At 54.6% G+C, this 25,340-nt stretch overlaps 1 protein-coding gene across 1 annotated transcript in view; it reads right to left on the minus strand.

Moving 5' to 3' along the window:
* Positions 1-950: 950 nt before the first annotated feature.
* Positions 951-25,340, minus strand: part of LAMB3 (laminin subunit beta 3) — a 143,018-nt gene continuing 118,628 nt past the window's right edge. Inside the window, 21 exon segments of the mRNA XM_014555885.2 lie at positions 951-1,230; positions 3,787-3,883; positions 3,885-3,941; positions 4,643-4,819; positions 5,258-5,399; positions 5,805-6,012; positions 9,711-9,855; positions 10,174-10,371; positions 10,628-10,848; positions 10,955-11,115; positions 12,248-12,597; positions 12,599-12,627; positions 13,358-13,469; positions 13,763-13,959; positions 14,326-14,481; positions 15,713-15,901; positions 16,589-16,709; positions 19,079-19,272; positions 19,654-19,717; positions 21,064-21,255; positions 25,206-25,279. Of these exon segments, the coding sequence (XP_014411371.1) occupies positions 1,094-1,230; positions 3,787-3,883; positions 3,885-3,941; positions 4,643-4,819; positions 5,258-5,399; positions 5,805-6,012; positions 9,711-9,855; positions 10,174-10,371; positions 10,628-10,848; positions 10,955-11,115; positions 12,248-12,597; positions 12,599-12,627; positions 13,358-13,469; positions 13,763-13,959; positions 14,326-14,481; positions 15,713-15,901; positions 16,589-16,709; positions 19,079-19,272; positions 19,654-19,717; positions 21,064-21,255; positions 25,206-25,279 (3,221 nt within the window). The 3' untranslated portion in view covers positions 951-1,093.

Below are 25,340 nucleotides of genomic sequence, written 5' to 3' on the forward strand. Positions count from 1 at the left end.
CCGCCCCAGGGTCCATCCTCCTAATGCCTGTACCAGATGGATGTGGATTTGAGGTCCTGCTCTGCCCTGCCTGCCACATCCGTGGCCTGGCGGGGAGCTACTCAGCCTTCTGTGCCTTGGTTTCCTCACTTGTCAAATGGGAACATCAGTGCCACCTACATTATGAGATAATGCAGGTGACGGATCTAGCACAGGGCTCGATAAATAACAACTGTGATGAATAATGACCAAGAAGTTAACGTAGATAAAATGCCTGGCACAAAGCCCACACACACACACACACACACACACACACACACACACACACACACGTCTGTTTACAGCGTCTTTTTGTGATCACAAGAGACACAGAGTCCGGTCTTCGTTCCGCCTCTAGGAGCTGTGTGTGACTTTAAACATCTTACCTCCCTTTTCTGGATTTTCTGAATTTCTATTTCTTCATCTGTAAATGAGACACTGGACAGTCGTTCAAAGATGATAACAGCTCCTTGGGTCTCTCAGGGGTGGACTCCATCCGACCCTGGGGCAAAGGGGCCCCGTCTCCCTAAGTTTGGGTGACGAGCCAGCTAGACAAAGCTGGGGGGGACAGCCGGCACTTCACACGCCAGCAAGCCTCGGGCTTGCTCAGGGGAGCACCCAGGAGCCCCAGACAGGAGACAGAAGCAAGTGATAAGGGTTGACTTCATGGGGAGACAGACTATTTTCCCTCTGTGAACCTTCAGGCTCCTTTCCAGAGATCTTTATTCAGCTTTTCACTTGAATATCATTTTTATTTACGTTTTTGTGTTGGTCCAAGATTCAGCCTCAGTGGAGAATGAAGGGTGAGAACCCTGCCCAGCCAAGCTCCCTCCACCTGGCGCTCCTGGTCACAATGACGTGGCCCGCCGCCACCATCTCTGTCCCTTAAATGTAGTTGTCCCACCAGATCAGGCTCAGCTGCAGCCCAGTAATCCAAACAGCAGCACCACAAGGCAGGCCAGGCTGGGCATTGTGCTGCATGAGGGTCTCCTGGAGCCAGAAAGTCTCCCAACCCAGTGTGACCCCCAGAGGTGAAGAGGGCAGAGGAGCGGGGCCACGGGCTGGACGCCAGCGGTCACTTGCAGGTGGCGTAGTAGAGCACGCGCTCGTTGATGTGGTTGCGGATCCGTTCCACGTGCTTCTCCAGCCCCGACAGGTCGGCCGAGCGAAGCATGATGGCCTGGCTCCCCCGGAGCAGCTCCACCTCCATGTCTGGGGGACAGACGGAACAGCAGAGGGGCAGGAGGAGGAGCTGGTGAGACCCCCAGAGACTCCCAGCCCTTCCTTCCCCTCCCACCCACCTGGAGGCAGCACCTGCAGGAGACATCACCTCCACGTCCACCTCCACGTGGGGAGTCTGGCCCTAAGGCAGCTTTCTCCAGGCTCAGGCCTCTCCAGCCCCTCTCCCACTCTTAGAGACACACGATAGGGGCCAAACCCAGGAAGCTGCCACCCCAAGCATCCCCCTGCCCCTGCACTTCTCTGCTCTAGACAGAGTTGTCCCAGGCCGATGAAGGAGGCCACTGGCCCTAAGACTAGAAACCTGCTGCTCTTAGACCCAGACAGCTGTCATCCCGCCAACGATCTTTAAGTGGGTAGGCACCAGAACTCCTCCCCAGTTCGTCTCCCCAGAATGTCACTCCAGAGAGACCTAGTCCTCCTGCTCTGGTCTGTTCTGTAGACCACCACCAGATTACATGTGGAGGATGTGAAGGATGTGGTCTGGTCCAGCCTGTCCCTACTGTCATCCGAGGCAAGACCCCCCACCACCCCACCACCACATTCATGAGAGCCGGTACCCAGTTTCAGCCTGAATTTTCCAGGAATAGGGCAGGGAGGCTCCAACTTCAGGCAGTTGGGGTTGTTAAAATTCTTCTCATAAAGGCAGAATCTGCCCACATCTGGCTTCCCCCCGATTTTCCCAGGTCGGTCTGGAGGGGTGTCGGAATCTGCTTGCTCTGTCTCCCACCTGGTAGTCAGTCCTTCACATGTCTGAGGCCTCGCCCTCCACAGATGAAACCTCCCTAGTTCCTTCATGCGCTCTTCATCTTACACAATCATCAGGCCTTCCCTGCCTCCCAGCCCTGGTCAGCCTCCCTCCGATGTATGCAGCATCCCTTCTGAGATGCTATCAGCAGAGTGGAACAGGGTTATTACCAGGCTATCACCAGTGGGCACCCAGAAAGATCTATGGGTCAGTACGACACATTTCTACAGCTGCTGCTCTGTTCCCTGGTCCTCGTCCCCAGAGTCTCCCTACCCGCGATCTTCCCCATACCCTACAATGAAAAGGAACTTCTCACAAGCAAGTAAATGTTTGCCGCAAGGCTAAACCTGAGCTTTTTCTGACTGGTAGGTGCAGGACTCACCAGTTACAAAATATTTTTAATGCCATTTTTAATGCTGCTTTGTAGTTATTGGCTCTTTTGGCAGGAGCAAGGCACTTCTGACTTACATCAAGCTTACAGTTCCTCAAAACTCTAGGGTCTTTTTCAGGTGAGCAACAACCTGCATGTGTTCATCACTTTACCAGTTACATAAAGTGTTTTCAGCTGCATTAGCCACCGAGACGCCAGGCCTCACCTGAGCTACGCTTGTGAGTTTAGGTCCAAGCAAGGGCAGAGCGAGAGAGGGTTTTTCTCCTTAGTTTATCCTGTTAGTTTCAGTCCATCCTCTTAGACTTCTGGGAATGCCTTAGAATGCTGGTTCTGTTACCTAGTGTATTAACTGTCTGTCATCCTTAGATCTGATAAGCACATTCTTTATCTTCGTACAAAACACTGATGGACGAGGCCAGGGCGTGTACTCACCCAGCCCTGGGCTCCTGCATGTAGATCAGCTCCTCTCACTTCCCTCTTCAGGTGGGACTGGCCATAGCCTCCAACCTACTCACTGTCAATTCGCCAGCCCACCCATCTCCAGAGGGTCCATCTGGCTAGCCAGGCAGAGTTTTGTCAAAAGCTTTCTCTAAAAGTCAGAGCAACTCTGGTTGTGGCATTTGCTGGGCCCACCAGTACAGTGACCCATCATCGGGTCTCAGACATCAGCCTGGTTCTTGAACATCCCTGTTCTCCTTTCTGAGGAACCTCAGAACCCTTTCAATATCTCCTTTCATTAAGTCTTGCCATATTCAAAATCTTTGGATGCTTTCCTACTGTCCCCAGGGCTGAGTCTACCCTCCCCATCCTGGCATCAGGGCCAGCCCCACGGACCCACCACACTGGCCCCATGCCTGCTCTCTCCCGCCTGTTCTGGTCTCATCAACCCTCCTCTCCAGTTGTGGTCCTGCCCGCATCCTCAGAACACGCCCTGTTCCCTCCCACCCCCTCTGTCCTGCTGGTCCTCCTCCTCCTCACAGCCTCTCCCAGGCCAACTCATCCTTCCAGGCCCACCTCAAATCTTATCTTTTCTAAACGTTACCTTCACTGAACGTTTCTCTCTGACATTATTTATCCTCTGAACCTCTGGAGCTCCTATTTTCCGGGGCTTTTATCACAGACCACCTGGTGCTGTTAAATACAGTTCCATGAAGCTGACAGCCAATAGGAAAAAGGGTCCCATCCAGATGGCAAGCTTCTTGAGGGCAGGCTGAGTCTTGCAAACATCTCTCCTCTCCTCACAGCCCCACGATACTAGGCGTTCAGGATTCCTGACTGACCTCACTTCCTGAGCACTTAGAGCTCCAACAAGAGGGGGCTGCAGAAGCCCTGGGTGGGGAGCAGCCTTCGGGGATGCCCTGCAGTCCACGTCCATGGACCATCCCCTCACCTTTCATCCTGTCCATCATCTCCATGGTCTCCCCAAACAGTTCCTCTGCCTCTGTCTTGACACTCAGGATCCGGCTGCCCTGCTCGCCCAGCACAGGGGCTCCGACCCAACCGGTCCTTCAGCTCGGCGTATTTTTGCTTTACTCTCTCAAATCCCTGAAAAAGGCAGAAGAGTCTCCGTGTCACCATCATCGTCATCATCCAAAGTCCTAAAGGCCTTTGGCGAAAGGACTTGCTCTCCCCCAAATCAGCACACAGAGATGCGGTGCCTCCTACTGTTCCCAGTGGGTTGGTTCTGCCTATGAAAACTCCTGGGCCACCAACCGTACCTTAACTTCTGTATTTCCCTCCCTCCAGCTACAGGCCCCATCGTTCCCCACCTCACTGCCTGAGCCAGGGCCACGCACACAGTTGTCACCCAGTACGCTTGGCAGCTGGGCCATCGCGCTGGGACTGCAGGTCCCCTGGGGATACTGAGAATGGCTCTTTGATTTTCTCGCTGATCTCATTCTGACTGCGATGGGGCTGAGGTTGAACTAAGCCAAGAGCGTCTGTCCAGGCCAGGCAGCCACAACAGGGGACAAGCTCCGGATCGAGTGTCAAGAGACCTGCTTTTAGATGTGATTTAGTCCTGGACAAAGCCACCACTTCATCTGTGAAGGGGGAGGAATGGGACAGGCCGCTTCCAACATCCCTGGGCCAGCTCCACCGAAGGCAGCCGGGGGGAGGATGCAGATGCCCGGCCAGGTTTATGTTTATCCTAAAGCCCCTTCTGGATAGTTTAGGGTAACTGTTACTCTAAGTGCTTTGGAGCCCGTGGTCTGTGCTTCCTCAGGCTGACGCTGCCTTCTCCGTACCTCCTGGGCACTCAGCGCCCGCTCGCTGGCCTCCTCTGCCAGCTGTCGGGCCTCAGCTGCCTGCGCCTGCTGCTGCCTGGCCTGGCGGCCGAGCTCCTCCATCCGTGCCCGGAAGCCACCCAGCTGCTCCAGCATGCCGGTCACCAGTCTTTCTGCTGGCCCCAGCACCTGCTGAACCTTTGTGGAAAGAGAAACCTGGGGTTTGGGGTGGGTCTCCTAGAAGGCAGCCTTCATTTTTCTGTCCTCCAATTCATCAGGCCACAGAAATTCTCTCCAACCAGGACATCATTCCAACCAGAACATTGTCCCCTCCCTTCAATCCCCAACCTGCCCCCTGGCATCCAGGCCTCCCCCTTCTCCGGCTCAGCTGACCCCCACACCTGCTGCAGCTCAGAGCCCACCCTGACTGCTGCCCCTGGCCACGAGACCAGAAAACCAAAGTCTGGAAGCCAGGCCCAAGGCTTCTGACCCCTCTTCTTTAGGGCCCCAGCTCAGTTTCCACCCTGGTGGAAACTATCTGACTATCCACTATCTGACACCTTCTATGCCACCTTCTGTGCCTTCCATGAGTCTGTCTGTTCCCACACGCAGGGGAAGGAAGCCTTAATGCCTCACCTCAGCAACTCTGTCCTGGATGAGCCGGAGGGAGCGGCGGGTGCCTTGCATGGTGTCCTGGGCCTCCTGCAGCGCCACTGTGCCCTGCCGCAGGTTCCCCACCACATCCTCCACCTGGCCCTCCACTGTGTGGGCCCGGCTCCTGGGACCAGGGGAGCAGGAGGGAGAGGGGAGAATGGGTGCAGAGTGAATGAAGAGATGTGTGGTCCAACTCACTCCTCAGCCCCAGAGAATATCCTTTTCAGCCAAGGCCAAGGAGGAGTCTGAACTCGGGAGCTTTTCCATTCCAGGACCCCACCAAGCAGGTAAGCCTGGGGCACCCTTTGGGCATGGTTTCCAATATGGAAGGCGGGGCCACGTGGCGTTTAGCGTGGATGCTGTGTACCACTTCAGCATCCCCCACCACGGACAGCACCCCTCCCGTCTCCCAGCCCTCGGCCCCTCTGACCTGCACAGGTTCTTCCCTTGCTTCCAGCAACAGAATTGGGGGGGGGGGGTGCAAAACCCCAGCCTGATTCTGGGAGCAGTTCAGAGCCCAGGGCCGTACCTGGCCTGCTCAGCCTCAGCCTGGAGCCTGCGAGCCCGAGCAATGTCCTGCTTGGTCTGGGACAGCACCAGGTCCACGTTGGGGAGCCTGGCTGCGATGGCCTGGATCTCACTCATCTTCTGCAGGACCGTGGCAGAGTCCGTGGGCAGCCACAGGCCCAGCACAGCCTCGCTGACCTCCTGGATGGTGGCTGCATCGGTGTCAGGGTCTGGAAGACAGCAGTTCATTGGACCAGGGGAGCCCAGCCACCTCCCTCAGAGATCAGAGGCCTCTCGGGGCTGAGCAGCACCCGTGGGGAGCACCGCTGTGGCATCTCTGTCCTGGCTGCCCAGGGAGCTGCCGCCGCCTCCCGGGCACACTCAGGCGCCCTTTCTCTGAGAATTTCCGGGGACAGCTGCTGTGGGAGGATGACTGTTGGGACAGCTGTGGCAACTGCGTGGCGCAGCAGGAAATGGCAGGCTCGGGAGAAGGAGGTGGTGCCAGACAGCTGGGACTGAGCAATGCCTGGAGCACAAACATAATCAGCCCTAAACTGGGGAGACCTGCCAGGAACTGGAACTGCTTCCTTGGCAGCAAGACCCCTTCCACCTGCCCCTCCTCTGGCCGGAGCGCTCATCTTTGCCAAGGCGGATAAAGATGAGCAGTCTTGCTCACATGCCGCCTTCTGAGAGAGGCCAGCCCAGACCATCCAATCTGGAATTACAACTTCCACCCTCTGCCCACACGCCTTATCCTCCTTCTCGGCTTTATCTTTCTCCCTGACATTTATCACCAACCCCCGCCAGGTGCCCGACACTGAGCTCACTTATCTGGTTTTCTGTTTGTTTCCTCACTAGAATGTGAGCAAGATGAGGGCAGCGACTGGCTTTCATCCACAGCTACATCCCAGCGTCTAGCAGGGTGCCCGGCACTTGGAGGCACTCTGTGTTTGTAGAGTGAATGAAATACTGAAGGGGTCCAGTCCCAGGCCTCCCCTTTACTCTTCAAGCAACCTGGGACAAGTCAACTGGCTTCTCTGAGCTCGGTTTCCTAAATCTACAAAATGGGAATAGCGATCCCCAACCTCCAGGGATAAAATGACACAATCAATTAGCAGGAATTTGCCAAACCAATTCTGGGTCAGAGAGTAAGGTCAGGGGTTCAGAGATGGCATCTCCTCCCCCGGTCACTTTGATAGATTCAGCTGGTACTGAGGTGGTAGGGAAGGGGGCGCCCGCCCACCCACATGGTTTGCACTAGGACTAGAACTCCCCTGGGGCCCCACGCCCAGCCTTACTCTGCAATCCAAGGGTTTCCTCACCAGCTGGCTACACAGGTCCCAGACCCAGTCCCGTCCCCGTGCCAGATGGAAGGACATTTCTGGAAGGCGGAAACCACGCCTCTTTATTGCTATGTCCCTTCGGGGCCAGAGCAACACAATACAGGAACCCAAGGCATATTGTGGCTGAGTTTACTGAAGTGGGCATTTTCCCAACTCTGAGCTTTCACAAGGACCTCCCCACAGAAACCAACAACCTCTCACCTAACCCAGAGTCCTACTCTCAAAACAAGGCTCACATGAGTCTTCCCCAGAAAGCCTCCCACGGAAGCACACTTCCACCCCGCTGCTCCCTTCCTGCATTCTGCATCACTTCGGCTGCCCCCGAAGGCTTGGTCTGAGTTACACTCAGTCTGGTGGGCTCCCGAGTCTCGGGGTGGGCTCAGCAAACATTCACTTCTCCGAACAGCAGGCTGTCGGGAGCTGAGACTGTGCATTAAATTGGGCTTGCTCCCTGCCTTCACGGAGCTCGAAACCTAGCGGGGCCAGGAAACACAGCCCTGAGTGACCGAGGTAAGCACGGAGGCTGGGCCGGCCTTTGCAGGGGCACCGAGCCCAGGCTGATGGATCCAGGGAGGCTTCTTGGAGAGTGAGGTGCCTAGGGGATTCTTAGAGGATGAGCAAGGATTCCAGTCAGGAGGGGTGGGGCAGGGCAGGGGAGACAAAGCAGGGAGAGGAGAAACATTAGCAAAGGCAAGGAAGCAAAAGTGTGTGTGTGTGTGTGTGTGTCCTCACAATGCAATAATCTGGAGTGTGGATTCTGGAGTGAGGTGAACCCTCCTTCCAAGCTGGTTGCCCTTAGGGAGGTTTCTTAACCTCCTGGTATCTAGAGTCCTCACTTGCAAAGTGGTAGGCAATTCAGGTTAAACAATGCAATGCATGGAGAGCAGTGCCTGGCACTTGGTAAGAACTCAGTAAAGCTGATCTATTACTTTTGTCATTCCCATTGAAGACTGGGAAAGACAGCGTCCACTGGTCTTCCCCTCTCCCACCCTCGCTGTGACCCTGTGTGTCCACAGCAGCTGCTACCCGTGCCTCCTGTGTCAAGTCTCTGGAGACTAGGACCCACAGCCAGGGAGACTGTAAGAATCGTCCTCGGTTCTCCCAGGAGCTGCTTCTTTCTGCCCCTTGTCCTGTCCAAGGACTTAACCTGAGACACAAGTACAACTGAGGGGACAGCAGGAGCCCGCTAACCTGGCAACTCTCTGCCTGGGCTGCACCCCGAGGACAGGCTTCCTACCCACATCCCGCCCCTGGCTGGGTTTGATGCAGGGAGAGGGGCAGTCCAGCCTTCCTCGGCTTCACTCAGGAGAAGCCTTCCTAATCTGCGGGTCCGAGCCTCAGACTTCCATCCAACGTCAGGCACCATCTCCCTGCATCCAGGTGACACTCTCCCCCGTTCTGGGGCTCTCTGGGACGCTGACTCCAGCGCAGCCTCAGACCAGCCAGGGCACCTCAGCACAGCCTTCCTGCCTCAATCCAACCTGCCACCTGCACACAGGAGGGGACTTTGGCCTCTCGGAGCATAGGCACCACAACAGTAGCAGGAAGAATGAATGCCATTACACCAGGCCCTCAGCTCATGTTAACTGGGCTCCCAGCCAAGCAGATTCCCCGGCAGGGACCAGAAATCTAATAATATCAGCTCATATTCCTGCAGCACCTTTAATTTTTCAAAACACATTTTACATCAGTTGCTTGATGCCTGGAATAAACTTGTGAAATCCTACCATCCCAGTTGGCAGAAGCCAAAGATGAGGCCGAAGAGGAAAGCAACTTGCCCAAAGTCCCCCTGATGTCCAGAGTCCTGTCCTGGGATCTTCCCACTCCCCAGGGCAGCAAGGGAGGGGACTGGGTTCATTTATTCATTCGACCAACATTGGGTGCTTTTCTAGGTCTGGCATCATGCTGGGTGCCAGGGACCCAGTGAACAAGATAGACGCCTTCCCTGCCCTTTCGGAGTTTAGAGTCTAGTGGAGAGACAAACACACTCTTGGACAAATGAATCCAACAACCACAGCCTCCCAGGCTTGGAGCAGCACAGTAAATGTCAGATTCCAGAGGGGAATGGCGTGGAGGGGGGTGACCAGATGGGGTGGTCAGGAAAGGCCTCTCAAGGGAGATATCTAAACGCAAACCTGGAAGGCAAGAATCGGTGGCCTTAGAGACAGCATTCCAGGCAGAGGAAGAGCCTTTGAGGCTGGCAAGAGCCTGGTCTGTTCAAGGACAAAGTGGAGAGGATGCAGGCCACATCCAGGAGGTGACAGAGACCACAATAAGGATCTGGGAGTTTATTCCAGGAACAGGAAGATCCCAGTGAAGGATTTTAGGCTTAAGTGGGATGTGACCCCATCCCCACCCCTTACACATCTTTCAAAGATGTTTCAGGCTGTTCTGTTGAGAACAGGCCATGGGGGAGCAGGAAGAGACATGGGACCACACCTAGAGGCAGTGGCAGCCTTCCAGGTGAGTGATGGGGGCGGGCCCAGGGGCCATGGAGACCAGGGAAGCAGCTGGACAGGAAACACGGCACTCAGCACAGAAGGGAGTCAAAACATCAGCCCAGGGGAGGGTGAAGACCAGCTCACCTGAGAGGAAGTCCCGGACCTGCTGGATGAGGAGCCGGGTGCGGCTGACGTCTTCCTCCATCTTGGAGCGGCTGGCACTCACCTGGGTCTCCAGGCGCTGAGCCTCTGATTGCACCTGCGAGGCGGCTTCCTCTGCTGCCCTGATCTGCTGACACACACAATGGGTCAGCCGTGGTCAAGACCCCAAGAGAGCCTCCCAGCAGCTCCGGGGATGCTGTGGGCACCTGCTACCCAAGATCTACCCGGGAAACATTTGTAACTAACTCAGTTTGGCCCTGGAAGAAATGATGTGAAACCATTGGCTTCAAACATTATCTGTCACTTGCTGTGGGGTCACGGGCAAGTCACTTGGCATCTCTGGGCTTTCATTTCCTGGCTGAAAAATGGAAACTCTGACTTGCCCAGGTGCTCTGTCCCCTCTGCCTCCTCCTAGGCGTGCCAGCCCCACCTCTGCCGCACCTACCATCTGCCTGGTCTGCTGGAGCTGGGCATTGAAGCCCCGCAGCTGCTCGGCCACCTGCCCTGCTGTCCTGAAGGCTCCACCTGCCCTGGGAAGGGTGCCTCTGCAGTGGGAGCCACAAATCGTGCCGTTGTCTCGGGGACACAGCTCTCCCGGGCAGTCTCCTGGGGTGCAAGCCATCTGCCTGGAGCCCCCACAGAGCTGTGGAGAGATGGGGACATCAAAGAGGGTCCCCAAGTCTCCCCAACAATCGCTTCCACCCCACACCTGGGAAACAAACAGCCAGACATCTCTATGGCAACCAGATACCAGAAACTTGTTTCTTCTTGAGCACACCGTGAGGGACTAAGGGTCTGGACAAGTGGGGATGCAGTAAGTTCACATCACCCCAATGGGAAATGGGGTGCAGCAGTTGGTGAGTGACAAGCTGGAAATGGGGCCCTATGGCAGGAGTCACCTTGTTGATGGTGGGTGTCAGATCAGGCAAGGAAGCCATCTCCAGTCTCAGGGCCGTGAGCCGGGGACCACCGGCTCCTCCCCCTCCTCCCACCTGCTGCTCCAGCCGCTCAGCCTCCCTCTGGCTGTCCCTGAGCTGGAGCAGCAGGCGCGAGCTGTCGGAGACCCGCTGAGCAGCCTGCGATGACCGCTGGTAGGCCGCTGTCAGCATTCGGAAGGCTCCTGTGGGAAGAAGAGGGGGAACTGCGCTGAGCCTGGACCTGGAGGCCTGGAGACGGAGGGGGAGCAGGAGGGGGGCGTGGCCTGGTGTCTGAGCGCCCCTCCTCACCTGAGGGATCTGCGGTGCTTATTTTTTCAAACTGCTCCCTCTTGCTCTGATACAGCATGAGGAGGCGATTGAAGCTCCTGTCCAGATTCTCCAGGTCTCCTGGGAGCGACAAGGTCTCTTCCTCCAGGGGCAGGTCCAGCTGCAGGCCCTGGAGAGTCCGCCTGAGGTGGGAGAGGAGCTCCCACTAAAACACAGGAAGGGGGTTGCCTCCCCACAACCAGGCATTCCCGTGGAGAAACTGCTACTGAGTCAGGAAAAACAGGCCTTCAGGATAAGCCACAGGCCAGAGAGGGCTCTGCTGGGCAAAGTCCGCAGGCCTCCCTCCACCCCTCCGCAGGCCGATCTCCCTCCTTGGCATGTGTGGTGACCCTAACACTCCCGGCTGTCCCCCACCCCCGCCCCCACACGGCTTCCACCAGGAGCATCCCTGGACCCCTCCTCCCTCGCTGCAGGCTGACGTCAGCCACCAGGCTCGAGTCCTGTGTCCTGTGGCCCACACCGCCCACGGCGCTGCCCAAGCTGCTGCCCACTGGTCAGTCCCCCCCTGAAAGGGGTCGTCTGCCTAGACCCAGCACCACTGCACGTTCAGGGAGTCTTGGCCCCCACGCTCTCTGCGGCCACACCCACCACCCTTCCCTCCCAGCCCCGTTGCATTCCCCGAGTCCCAGCTTTGCTCAGCATGGCCCGTCCTCCTGGAAGACCCCAGGCCTGCACATCCAGCCCACCAAATGCCCATGGACTCCCTACTCAGTTCTGAGACCGAGGTCAGTGGCACACCCGGACAGCTCTGGGCTGCCCCACAGTAAGGGAGGGTTCAGGGAATGCAAACTCATTATAAAGACTTCCAGAACCGAATGTCACTGAGAAGGCAGCCTCTGCTGATAGGAGGGGGCTGTGGGCGGACCGCTCTCTTTCCGAAGGCAAATGCAAGGTATTTTTAGAGCCCTGCCTCCCGCTGCCCTCCACCAGGCTGACTAATCCAGAGCTGATGCTCCCGCCAGCAGCAGCAGCGCCTGGCACTTGAAAGAGCACAGGGCCTGGGCTCGGGCCTGTGTTCTGAGCCCCCCGCTCTGCCCCTCGGGGCCACGTGGCTCTGTCACATCACCTACTGCGCCTGTTTCTTCGTCTGCACACCAACTTCCTAGGACTCATGTGACAGTTAAAAGAGAGGCTTCTGGGACAAGGCTTGTAGAGGGTGAAGGGCTGTCCCGATGGGAGGAAAGGACCAGCATGCCCCTAGGTGCGCCCATAAGGAGTAATGCTTCTCAGTGCTCAGCAGGGAGAGGGAATGACCTGATGGAGAAGATGGCGTTGGCCACCTGGGCCACCTCCTGCTCCGGGACAGAGGCACCGCTGAGCATCGCTTGGATCTGCTCCATCTTGCTCTTGGCGTCCAGCATCCGGGAGGCCAGGCCGTGGTCCTCCAGGCCCGGTCCCAGCCACAGGCTGGCGGTGGCGTTGCGGAGGCTGCCAAGGCGCAGGGCCCACTCCCGGAGGCCGGCGTCGTAGATCTGGAAGCAGGGGTGGCAGGCCACGCACACGGGGTAGCGGTCGCAGTAGCCTCGCTGGCACTGGTCGCAGCGTGGCCCGGTCAAGCCGGGGCGACAGAGGCAGCGGCCCGAGGCCTTGTCACAGCCAGGGCCCCTCGGTTCCCCGGAAGTCACAGTCACAGGCTAGGGTGGGAGGAATGATGGTCAGAGGCCAGGGGGTCGGGAAGATCAGGTGTCCGGTGGGGAGAGCCCGAGGAGAAGGTCTGGCTTCAGGGTCTTTCGGGCTTAGAATAAGATGGTCAAGGCCAGAACGAAGTCACGGTTAGGAAAGCAAGGAAGGCGAGCCTCCCGCGGCACCTGCCGCGTGCCAGGCACTGTGCTGAGCCTCACGCTCGCCGTGCACACACAGTCACGCCTCTGACCTTCACACCCACTCTGCGACAGAGGATGTTTGTTTTTCTCATTCTTACAGATGAAGCCACTGAGACAGTGTGCCCCTTCCCGAGACAAGGAAACTGAGGCCTGAAAAGGGGGCGACTCCCCTAGAGGGGGCAGAGCTGAGACCTCTTCACACCTTGTCAAACTGACTACCCCCCAGGGCTCGCCTTCTCCATCTAGGAAGAGAGAGGACGTGTCCTCCCTACTCTGCCACCGTCCTGGAGACGGCTTCTGGGAAGAGCTTCCTCAGGGAAGTGGGGACAAAGCAACCCTCCTGTCCAGGGGACGGGGGACATGGCGATGGCCAAACATCAGCCCTGGGGCAGTGGTGGGGAGCGAGCACTCCCACAGGTTGCCAGGGCCCGTGTACCAGTCTGGGATGTCCTCCCACATCACACACGCACGCGCACCCCTCCGCAAGTCCACCCAGGCACACGCCCCCACAGCCTCGGCGTCCCCCACTCAGAGAGCACACCTCGGCATCCAGTGGCCATGTCTCCATAGGTCCTGTCGGGACACCGGCGGATGGCTGCAGCATTGCAGGTCAGGCCACCAAACCCTTCCCGACAGGGGCACTGTCCTGTGAACTGTCGAGGAGAGCCTGGTCAGGGAGCCGAACCTCCCTGGGCGCCCCCAAAGCAAGGGCTCCCACTAGGACCCAAGTTCTGAAGTCCAAGCCCAGGACGGCCCTGCAGAAGGTGTGCGAATGTGGCATTACTAAAGGCTGAGAGCCACAGAGGGAGGGACATTTGGTGGCCTCCCCAGGGACATGGGGACAGAAGCAGCCAGGCCCGCCTTTGAAAGGCCCAGAAGGGCAGCTCTTAGAGGGGAGACAGAGGCTGGTGCACGGGACCCCTCCCCCGCTGAGCCCCCACAGTACCTGGTTGCACTGGGGGCTGAGGGCGTTGTCTAGGTTGCAGCCACATGGCTCACAGCCCCGGCCGCTGGCCAGCTTCCAGTGGTAGGGAGCACACTGGTCACATCTGGGACCCACCACGTGGGGCAGACACAGGCAGCGCCCACTCTCCTCGTCACACGGCATGTCCTGCCGGGCACCCAGGACACTGCAGTCACACCCTGTACAGGAGGGAGGGCTGCTGAGCTCGGGGGACGGGCCACCAAAACTCACCCCCAGAGGACATGCATCAGAGAGGGGAGGAGAGCCTGGGAAAAGAACCAGGCAGGGCCAGTCCCTCCAGACAGCCTGGCTGACTCACAAGGCCACTCCGCTTTCCCACCAGTCCCAGCACCTGGAGGCTTGGCGGCCCGTCCTCCCTCCCACTGGCTGACTCAGCCCCACCTTCCATCTCAGGCTTGTGCTGCCACCTGCTGGAGTCCAGTGGAATAGCACCCAACACACCGTGCCATGAGCAGGGCGGATCTCAGATCTGGTGGCCCCAGGCCGCCTGCCCCAAGCCACAGCAGGCTGAGCCCCCTACTCACGGTGGCAGCCCTGTGGGTTGGCGTAGGTGAGTCCTGTAAACCCTGGCTTGCACAGGTCACAGCGTTCGCCCTGTACGTGCTCCTTGCACACACACTGCCCAGTCACTGGGTCACAGGGAGCTCCTGGCACTGCCCCATCCGGATCACACTCGCAGGCTGAGAGACAAAGGCAACCACCACAGTAGGAACAGAGAAGAAAAGCAGAGAGTTAAGAGCACCTTCCAGAAGCCAGACTTCCTGGTTGAAATCCTTGTTCCACTACTTTGGGGCTTACAAACTTAGTCAAGTTACTTAACCCCTCTGTGCCTCAGTTTCCAAATCTATAAAATGGGAATAACCATGTACCACTCATAGGCTTCTTAGGAGGAATAAATGAGTGAACGCAGAGCAGGTGCAGCAGTGCTTGGCACACGTGAGATACTGTAACAGTTTTTGTTGCCTTATTTCCTGAACAACTCTGGCAAGCACTGAGCTGGGCCCTCTTGCAGGTCACCTTATATAATCCTCACAACACCCCTGAAAGGTGAGGATGCTTGTCCCTATTGTACTGATGAGGAAACTGAGGCTCAGAGATGTTCAAAGAACTTCCTCGAGGTCACACAGCAAGTAAGTGCTGGAAACAGAAGTCAAATTCAAGACCTTCTCCCTATTTCCATAAACAGATAGTAACAGCAGAAACTGAACGAACTTCCTCCCACCCACCACGCCCTGACCCCTTTCATGGCTTTCAAAACAAAGACTCTTTCTTCACCTAGAAAGACTTTCCTGATGAACCCCGTCCAAATCTGAGTGCTTCCGCCCAGTTTGCTTTCTCCTATGTGAACCCACTGACCCTTGTGGATATGTTGAGTCACTCCTGGGTGACTGACATGTTCATTCAGTAAACATCCCTTGAGTACCAATTATTTGCCTGTCCTTGGGCTGGGGGCCTAAGAATATAAGAACAGCCTCTGCCATTGAGGGGTTCTGAATACTGGTAGAAACAGAAAAATTAAAAGCAAACCACATTACAACACGGTAAAGGCAATTAACATGTATATGGACAAAATGCTTTGTCCTTTTTTCCATGCATGTGGTTTATCTTACCAGACAACATGAGTGTTTCTTGACAGCAGGTATGGTATCTTGTATATATTTTTTTCTTCCCTATGCTTAAAATAAGGGCTATTAATGCTTGATTGACTGATTGGTGATCCAGAGAGGTTAGGTGACTTGCTCAGAAGGGTACAGCTAAGTTAAAACAAATGCCCACAAGTCCTGACACACGACCAAATCTTCATGCTTCCTGAGGGCGTGTGCATCCCCAGGGACACGTGCTCCGTTGAGCCCGGAGCAGGTAGGGAGTAACCGACAGATGAGGCCCTGGGTCCCAGGGGCCTCTACTCACGGATGCAGGTCTCCTGAATGGGAGCACCGGGACGCCGGTTCCGGAAGTAGTGCAGCTGACACCGCTCACAGTTCTTGCCCTCAGTGTGGTCCCGGCAGTTGTCACACACACCTCCATGTGCCCCCTGGCTGGCAGCAAACACGGCTGGGTCGAAGTGACACATCTCTGAGTGCCCATTGCAGTCACACACTGAAAAAGGAGAGTCCCCAGGCTGACGTGTGACCAGCACTGTTGCCATCTACAAAGCACGTTCCACGCTAACTCATTGGTGTCCCCAGCCACTCGGCAAGATGCTCGGGTCTGGGAAACTGAGGCCCAGGCCTTGTGTAATTTGTTTCAGGTTATACAGCCAGTAAGAAAGGCGAGCAGCATAAGGACAAGCTCAAGAATTAAGTCCAAGTGTTGGGCCAAAGGGAGCCCCTTGCATGGCCCCATGCCAACCTCCCCCCATTGCCACCTTGGGTCCTGCTGGCTCACAGCCTCTATCTGGGCTGAGGACCCTCGTTTCCCTCATTTACTCCAGGAGGGGCCCTGCCTTCAGGTTTGCCCTACACAGGATAAGGCAACTGCAGAGGCCAGAAAAAGGAGGGCCTGGGGATAGCACGAAAGTTGTGTGGCATCAGAAGCCTGGCCCAAGCTGTGGTCCCTCCAGGCCCGGCTGAGGAGAAGGGTTGGGGGGCAGTGGGAGGATGCAACTCAAACACCCTCTCCTTCCCCAAAGAGCCAGGAGAGTTTAAATGGCAGGGATGCAGTTAGATTGAGATTTAAACAATAAAGAACAGATTCTCCCTGTGTCCCAGGTGAGGTCATTAAGGCCCAGAGGGGCCAGCACCCCGCCCAGTCACTGGGGGTGGGGGCTTGGTCCCAGGCTCATACTCTGGCATTCGTGGGGGTCCCGGTCATTGGCAGGGCTCCAGGGCCGGTCGTTGTAGAAGGGCGCACAGCGTTCACAGTTGGGGCCAGCGGTGTTGTGCTGGCAGACACAGACCTCATGGACCTAGGAGAGGCGCCATCGGTCACCAGGAATCATTCTCAAAGGGATGTCCCCAGGATGGACCTGCCCTCTCCTCTCTGACCCTCCCACCCAGCATGACTCAGGGTCCAGCTCAGCCTCCAGCTTCTCCAGCCTTGACTCAGATCCTGCGACACACCCAGCTATCTGCCTGTGTGTCATTGGTGCGTGTGTGTGTGTGTGTGTGTGTGTGTGCCTGCGTGTGTGTGTGCCTGCGTGTGTGCGTGTGCCTGCACTGCTCCTCTAGTTCGCTGTTTAAAAGCTCAGTCCTTGCACTTGGCCGTCCCCATGGTATCTGGTCCAAAGCAGCACCTGTAAGGTACTCAGACAGCTTTGCTGGTAAACTGGTTGTGGTTCTCGAAGCTGGTGGACCCTCTGGAGATTTACATCCCACAGTCCTGATAGCAGTGGTTTTTGCCTAATGAGAATGTGATGATGAATTGTTACTAGATTCACTGAGGTATAAAAATAGAACAGCAATTGTGTGCTAATTGTCTTCCAAACCAAGCCCACCCCTGCAGCCTGGCCTCCCCGAGGACCTGAATCCTCATCCTCCCCGCTGCTCCGCCAGTGCAGCCCAGGTGAACTAGCTCTCCCAGCACAAGCCCGACTCCCCCCACTTCTGCTTGGCAAGGACTGAGGTTTTTCTTTCCTGGCTAGAAGTCTCTTCTCTCTCTATCCACCAGCCAAGTCCTACCAGCTACAACGGCACCTCCCTCACCAGGCCTGCCCGGTCCCTCAAATTCCATGGATTTCGACTCCGTGTGCACTGCATAATCAGCTGGGGAGCTCTTTGAAAAATACCCATTCTCCAGGCCCAATTCAACCCAAATCTCAGGGACGAGGCCCAGGCTTGGGAACTTCTTTAAAGTGGTGATTCCAGGGTACAGCCAGATCAGCGAACCGCCGGGAGTGGGCAGGCACTCTCCCTTGGCCACATCCAACAGCACATTGCATTCCTCGGATGTCAGCCACCCTGCTCCGCCTGTGTTCTGGTCTTCTGTGCATGGCCCTAATAGATGACACATCCCTGGCTCTGATCCCCCGCTGGCCTCCTCTGTAGCCTGGGGCAGGCACTGGCCCAGAACAGGAAAGGATGAAGCTGACAGATGCTCACTTCACCTGTGTTTCCCTTGCAGGCCATTGTACATGATTTCATCACCCGCCTCTATCCCCAGGGCATAGGTCACGCTCCCGTATGCTAACAGAAGAACTGAAACCCCAGAAAAGTGGCATGGCAGCTCCCTCAGCTTCTTGGCCCAAGGTTCTCTCTCCTCTACTGCTGGTTCCCAAGTTCGATTTCACAGCAAAATCCCCTGGGTTGCTAGATAAGCTGAATTTCTCTCTTCCATCTCTGCCGCATCTGACTCAGCTGGGCTGGGGTGGACCCAACATCTGTGTTTGGCTCTGTTCTCTCATCCTGCTCCCATATCTCACCTCTAAATGGGACTTTGGAGTCCCCAGACGAGGGACTGTCAACCCTGGCAGGATGTTAGAATCACCTGGGAACTTTAAAACACAATAAAAAGAACCAGAGTGTCTGAGGGTGGAGGTCTGGGCGAATTTTTTTAGCTCCCCAGGAAAATTAGGACGTGCGGCCAGGGCTGAGAAGCAGCGCCTCAAACTCCCTCCAACAGCCACACGTATACTTATGGGCAACAGGGTAAAATCTCAAACCATAAAGCAGGTCTAAGGCAGTGCTACAAAATCCGATCTTTGAAACAATAATCACTGAGACTCTTTTTCACCATTGCTAAAAGGTTAAATACTCAAGTCTTAAATTTAGTGCCCTCTCTCCTTTACAGGAGCCCCAAGGATATCTTTAGTCTGCCCTGGTCTTTTTTTTTCCAATTGACATAACTCGATATGCAATGTGTGTTTGTTTCTGGTGTATAGCATCGTGATTCAGTTATAATCACTGAATTGTAATTCCTGAGTCACAGGAATAATATATATATATTCCTTTTCCTATTCTTTTTTCATTATAGGCTGTTACAAGATACTGAATATACTCCCCTGTGCTCTACAGTAAGACCTTGTTGTTTATCTATTTTATGTACAGTAGCATGTATCCGCAAGTCCTGAGCCCCCATTTTATCCCTCCCCCACCCCCTTTCCTTTTGGTAACCACAAGTTCATTTTCTATGTCTGTGAATCAGTTTCCGTTTTGTAAATATAAGTTCATTTGTGTCTTTTTTTTAGAGTCCACATATATATGATATCATGTGGTATTTTTCTTTCTCTTACTGGCTTGTTTCACTTCATATGAAATCTCGAGGTCCATCCACATCGCTGCAAGGGTCATCCCCCTGGTCTTGCCCCCTCCCCTCTCCCTTCCAGCCCTGGGCTGTCACCTGCACAGTGGTGGAGGGGCCGGCAGGGGCTCTGGGACCGTGGGCACAGCTGTCAGCGTGGCCGTGGCAGAAGCAGCTCCCCTGCAGACGCAACTGGGACACGGCATAGTAGGCGCTGGGAGGGTGATAGCCCCTCCGGGGCAGAGGGGCCAGCCTGGTGAAGTTGACTCTCAAGTTTGTGATCTGCCCCAGCTCTGAGGGGGACAAACAACAAGGAGGGAGGGGTGGGGAAGGGAAAACAGAGATGCAGGTTAGAGGTGGAGTCACCTAGGGCAGGATGATAAGGAAAGGAATCCAGTCTCTCCATCCCATCTTCCCTGCCTTCATGAGGTGATTCCGGGGCCACCATCCTCAGCCCTCAACCCGCCCCCAGCGGAAGAGACCCCCTCCACTCTGACTCAGCTCTTTTGAGTCTCTGGGGCCACCACAATACCTCTGTAGGGTAAGCAGGGCAGGTGTTAAATCCCACCCTGCTGACAGAGGTAGGAAAGGCCAGGAAACGTTGGCCATCTGGGTTGCAAGCCTGTTTTGTTCCCACCCACAGTCCCAGAGACTGGAGGAGTAGCCAGACTGACCTTGAATCTTTTGACTCTGTGTTGCTGGAATCCCAGAGGCTAAGTCCATAAGGTTAAGTTGGACCTATGGAGAGCGGGGACAGGGAAGAGCTGAGGAAGAGGTCAGCTGTGCCCCAGCCCTGAAGTTGGCCTCTCCATTCAATGCCCCATCCTCCTCGGCCTAAGGTCCTTCTTACCTGAGCCTGAGAGGACCATGGATGTGAGGCCTGCCAATCACCCTGCAGGGGCAAGATGATCACTAGCCCTAGATGAGCGTGTGTGTGTGTGTGTGTGTGTGTGTGTGTGTGTGTGCACATGCGTGTGTCTGTGTGTAAAACTTCTCTTCTCCAGTTGAAAATTTAGCTATCCCAAGAATTTCCTGCTTTCCTTGGGTCGAAATTACTGTAAGATATATAATGCACATACATACAAGTGTTTTAGGTGATAGTAATTTTCCAAAGACCCAAGGTGAGTGAGAGGGTCTAGAGCCCAAGGATACATGGACGTGGTGACCACCACCCTCTAGACAACCCCTGTTTCCATGATGCTTTTCCTTTTTAATCAAAAACACTCGTTGGATGTGACTTCAGTTGCATCTCCCAGGAAGAGTTTTCATGTCAACTTTGCACAAATCAGGGACAAGTCCCGCGTTCTGATGCGGGGTCTGGGGAAGGTGGTTAATGTGGATTGGGATACAGCTAGAACCAAGGAGGACCCGTTGCAGGAGAAAGAAAGAGCCACACTTCCCACAGGGAGGGCGGCGCTCTGAGCAGCTCTGGGGTCTCCCCTGAGCCTGGGCCAGAGAGAGGAGGAGAGAAAAGCAGTGATGAAAGGAATGAAAGGATCTGGTTCCAGGTGGGAGGATTCGGGAAGAAAGACGGTCTGAGCTGTTTCTAGAGGCAGGCTCTCATTTCTAGCTCAGGGTTTAAGTTCAGGTGACCTGGAACCGCAGCTTCCACTTCAGGTTCCCAAAGGGTGAGGATGGAGCTAGGTAGGTGGGTCAAACCGAAACCTCCATTCTCGTGTGGAGCTCAGCAAGGCGAAACCTGAGGTTAAATTAGCCATGTGTGATGTGCTCACTGGAATCTAACTAGCCACCTCCAAGTCCCTGCACTGGAGTGACGTGGGTGCTCCCCTCTCGGCTCTGGGGACGAGCCGTGGGGGAGGAGGCCATGGAAGAGAGTGCGGCTGGGTTGCGCAGTGCACCCAAAGTGTTTCTGAAATACCCTTCCCGGGCAGCAAAGAGGCTGCGAGGCAAGTGTTTTGAGGGTGCCCAGAGGGCCATTATTGGGGAGCTCAGGGAAGACAGCAGGGCGTACTATCTCGGGGAGGGGGCGGTTCTCATCACCTCTCCAGAGCCCGGGTGACCGTGTGAGCCTGGCACGTGCGAGACTTCTCCCGGGCTGACTTTTCAGGGTGCCCTCTGCCTACCTTGGTCCCATCCAGGTGCCCGTTAGGCCTCTGGGGCAGAGGCTGGCACCGAGAGTCCTGCCAGCTCTGAGGCTGGCCCTGGCGGACCCGGGGGAAGGCGGAGGTGCAGTCAGCAGCCAGGTACTGGTACACCCGCCAGGTCTTGCCGAAGTCGGAGGAGCGCTCGATCAGCATGCCAGCAGGCATGGGCCCCTGCGGAGACACACACGCACAGGATGGGGGCCTGAGTGACCACGACACAGTCACAGAGGGAGGCTCCCAAAGAGGTGCTGGTGGCCCCCGAGAACCCCAGCGAGGGAGGGAGATGGGGGGCTGCGTGGGGCAAGTGGGCTTAGCGGCATTCAGGTCCAAATCTGGCAAACGCCGGGCCCCAGCGGGTTCTCCCCAGGGGAACCGTGGAAAGTAGTAGAAAGGAGATTTGAGTTCCAGAAGGCATGATCCCTAGCTCAGGCCACCCCCCAGGCGGCCAGGCCAGAAAATACTCCCGCTGTCCACACTCAGCCACCCCCTGTAGGGTCTGTCCCTCCTCCCTCTCTCCCACGTGGCCATGGCCAGAATTCGGCCCTGCTCATGCGGAGCCTGAATCCCAGCAACAGCCAGGAACTCAAGTCCAGCCTCTCCAAACCACGCTCCCCACTTCACCTACAGGGTTATCTGATCAGTCACTCCCTGCATGAGACCCCTCAATGGGTCTGCATTGGCCTAAAGGTAAAAATGCAAGCCCCTTAGCATGACATATTGTTCATGTGCCTCCTCCTTCCCTCCATGATTTCTTCCATTTCTCACGGCTTTAAGTGTGGTCTCCATGCTGACAGCTCCCCCGCTGGGAACACTTCCTTGGGTTCATAAACCCAACCTCCAAACAGACGGGAGGGGCTTTCTTTCTAAAACGTGAAGTGGGCCGTGACTTCCTCTGCTAAAAACCTTCCAATGACTTGCAATGATTTGGCTTTTTTTCCGGCTTTATTGAGCTATTATGGACATATAAAACATACAACTTTAAAGTGTAGCAAACGTGATGATTTGATCCACATTATATACTGTGAGATGATGCCTGCAATAAAGTTAACACCCCCATCTCTTACATAATTACCTTTTTTGTGTCATGATAATATTTAAGATCTACTCTCTTAACTTTCAAGTACATAATACAGCGTTACTAATTACTGTCACCACGCTGTAACTCAGACCTGTAGAACTTATGCCCCTTACACCTGGAAGTTTCTACCCTTCGGTCAACATGTCTCCATTTCCCCCACGCCCAGCCCCCGGCAACCACCATCCTACTCTCTATTTCTACGAGTTCAGCTTTTTTAGATTCCACATACAAGTGAAAACATGCAATACTTGTCTTTCTGTCTGTCTTATTTCACTTAGCATAATGCCTTCAAATTCCATCCATGTTGTCACAAAAGGCAGAATTTCCTTCTTTTTTTAATGGCTGAATATTCCTGTGTGTGTGTGTGTGTGTGTGTGTGTCAGATTTTCTTTATCCATTCATCCACCGATGGACACTTCGGTTGTTTCCAAATCTTGGCTATTGTGAATAATGCTGCAATGAACATCGGGGTGCAGAGATCTCTTTAAGACACTGATTTCATTTCCTTCTGATATCTACCCAGAAGTGGGACTGCTGGACCATGGTAGTTCCATTTTAATTTTTTGAGGAATCTCCATACTGTTCTCCATAGTGTTCGTACATTTTACATTTCCACCCCAACAGTGCATAAGGGTTCTCTTTTATCTACATCCTCACCAGCACTTATCTCTTATCTTTTTGATAACAGCCATTCTGACAGGTGTGAAGCGACATCTCACTGTGCTTTTGATTTGCGTTCCCCTGATGGTCCATGATGCTGAGTATCTTTTCGTATACCTGTTGGCCACTTGTATGTCTTCTTTGGTGAATTATCTATTCCAGTCTTCTGTCCACTATTTCTGAATAAATCTGAGCTCCTGAGCCTGGGTGAAGAGGCCCTGTGCTACCTGAGCCCTGCCTCCTCACCCCGTCTCATGCCGCTGTGCACCTCCATCTCTGCAAGCCGTCAGTCACACCACGCTCCCTCCCTCCTCAGAGCCTTTGTTCACGTTGCCCCTTCTGCCTGGAATGCTCCTCCCCCTGGTAGGTTCCTTACATCATCTGTTCTCAGCTTAAACGTCACTTCCTCATGGAGATCTTTTTCTATCTATCTTCTGCCCATCCTCTGCCCACCCAACTGGTGCCACCATTTCCTATTCCAGCATCTCACTTGTTTCCTTCACAGATGTCACCACAATTTCCAACTCTTTATTTGTTGGTTTCCTGCTTTTTATTTTCCTCCCACTGGACCAGGTTTTGCCAGTCTTGGCACTGCTAATATTTGGAGCTGAATAATTAATTCCTTGCTATGGGATGTCCTGGTCATTGTAGGATGGTTAACAGCATCCTTGACCTCTAATCACTAAATGTCATTAATAGCATACCCACAGTTGTGACAACGAAAAATGTCTCTATAAATTTCCAGATATCTCCTGGTGGAGAACCACTACAGTAAACCATAAGCCCCTTGTCTGTCTCGTTCGCAGTTGTACCTCCAGCATCTAGCGCATAGTAGGCATTTAGTACATTTGTTGAATGAATAGATGAGTCTTTAATCTACTTTCCCCCTCCCCATTTATATCTGTAGCCTCATCTCTCATCGGTTTGCAGCTTTCCACATTCCTACCTCTCACCACCATACACACATTTGCCCCTCCAGACCCTATGTGCATCCTTTTGACTTCCCCCCACCCACCACCAACTACAAACCTTCTTGCTTCTTGCCTCCTGGCCTTTGCACTGCTGTTCTCCTTGCCTGGAGTGAACTTAACCTCCTCCTGGCTGTTACTGACCTAGGAAGTTTCATCTTCGCCCGGGTTACTCACCCCGCCAAGGACAGACCAAGCTCCTGCGCACTCCGACGCCTCTTCTCACCAACAGCAGGGTACACATCACACTCTCTTGCTCTGGCTCTTTGCCTTACCCACATAGACCAAAGCAACTTGAGGATCGTGATTATTGGGGGGGTGATTAGATTTATTTATTTATGTATTTATTTAGTGGAAGTACTGGGAATTGAACCCAGGACCTCATGCATGCTAAGCACGCACTCTATCACTGAGCTATACCCTCCCCTGATGCCAGTGATTTAGTTTTATTCATCTTTTTATCCTTAAGGTCTGGCACCAAACCTAGTATATAACCAGTGTTCAATATGTATATAGTAAGAATGGACAAATCAACAAATGGATGAGTGATGAAAAGAAGCAATGAGACTAACAGTATTCATCCACATGAATGCTGCCCTTCAAAGTTGTCACCTTTAGAGACTGGGCATCTACTCAGATGACACTAGCATTTCTCAAAATACTGTTTACCTGTTCTTGGGGTAAAGGTCTTAGAGCAACTTCCTCAGCCACGTAGGAAAAAGTAGGTCCTATTGCTTTAATTCACAGCTCATTTTAACTCCTGAACATGAGATCCCCTTTCCCCACCATCTAATCTCATTGATCATATTTGATCCTTAAATATTTAGCTATTTTTATAGCAAGAAAAAAATAAAATCTCTAAAGAGGAAAAAAAAAAAAGAGACCTGTCACAATGAATGAAAATGTCCCCTCCAAAAGGAGGATCTCAGAAGGCTGGCCTAAAAGCAGAACCTGAGAATTAATTGCACTGAGTGAGCAGATCGCTCCAAACACACATCGTAACATGAGGATGGGCCAGTTCTTGGCTATTTGTTAAACTCAATCTTGTCAGCTAAGTTATTAAAACAGAGTCTGCCAAGAACACACAATTGTATAGCAAGTGGCCAGGCTTAGTAGAGCTAAGTTAATTAGCTGGATGAAGGGTGGGGGTGCAGAAGGGTAGAGGATACATAACCATACACAGCCGGGACAAGGAGCCTGGAGGTGTGACTGCTCTCCCAGGAGTGGGACCTCTGCTGCCACCCAGATATAGGCTCAGGGTGAGTGTCACCCCAGCATGGGGAAGGAAGGCCCACCCAGCATGTAGTGCCAGCTCCCCAAGCCTGAGGAGACAAGGACTCTGTGCTCCCCAAGAGTTCGAGCCCACATGGCCCAGAGTACCCTCTCCTATCCCCTGCCATGCCCAGGAAGCACACCTTAAAATCCATCGTGATGTCTTGAAGCTGGAATTTCCTGTCCAGGTCCAGCTGCAGAGAGACAGGGTTCACATCTGGGAAAACAACACATAGAAACTTTAGAGCAGAGAGTTCCCACCTTCCCTGGGTGGAAGG

The sequence above is a fragment of the Camelus ferus genome, chromosome 23 (genome assembly GCF_009834535.1).
Source record: "Camelus ferus isolate YT-003-E chromosome 23, BCGSAC_Cfer_1.0, whole genome shotgun sequence".
NCBI classification, from domain to species: Eukaryota; Metazoa; Chordata; class Mammalia; order Artiodactyla; family Camelidae; genus Camelus; species Camelus ferus.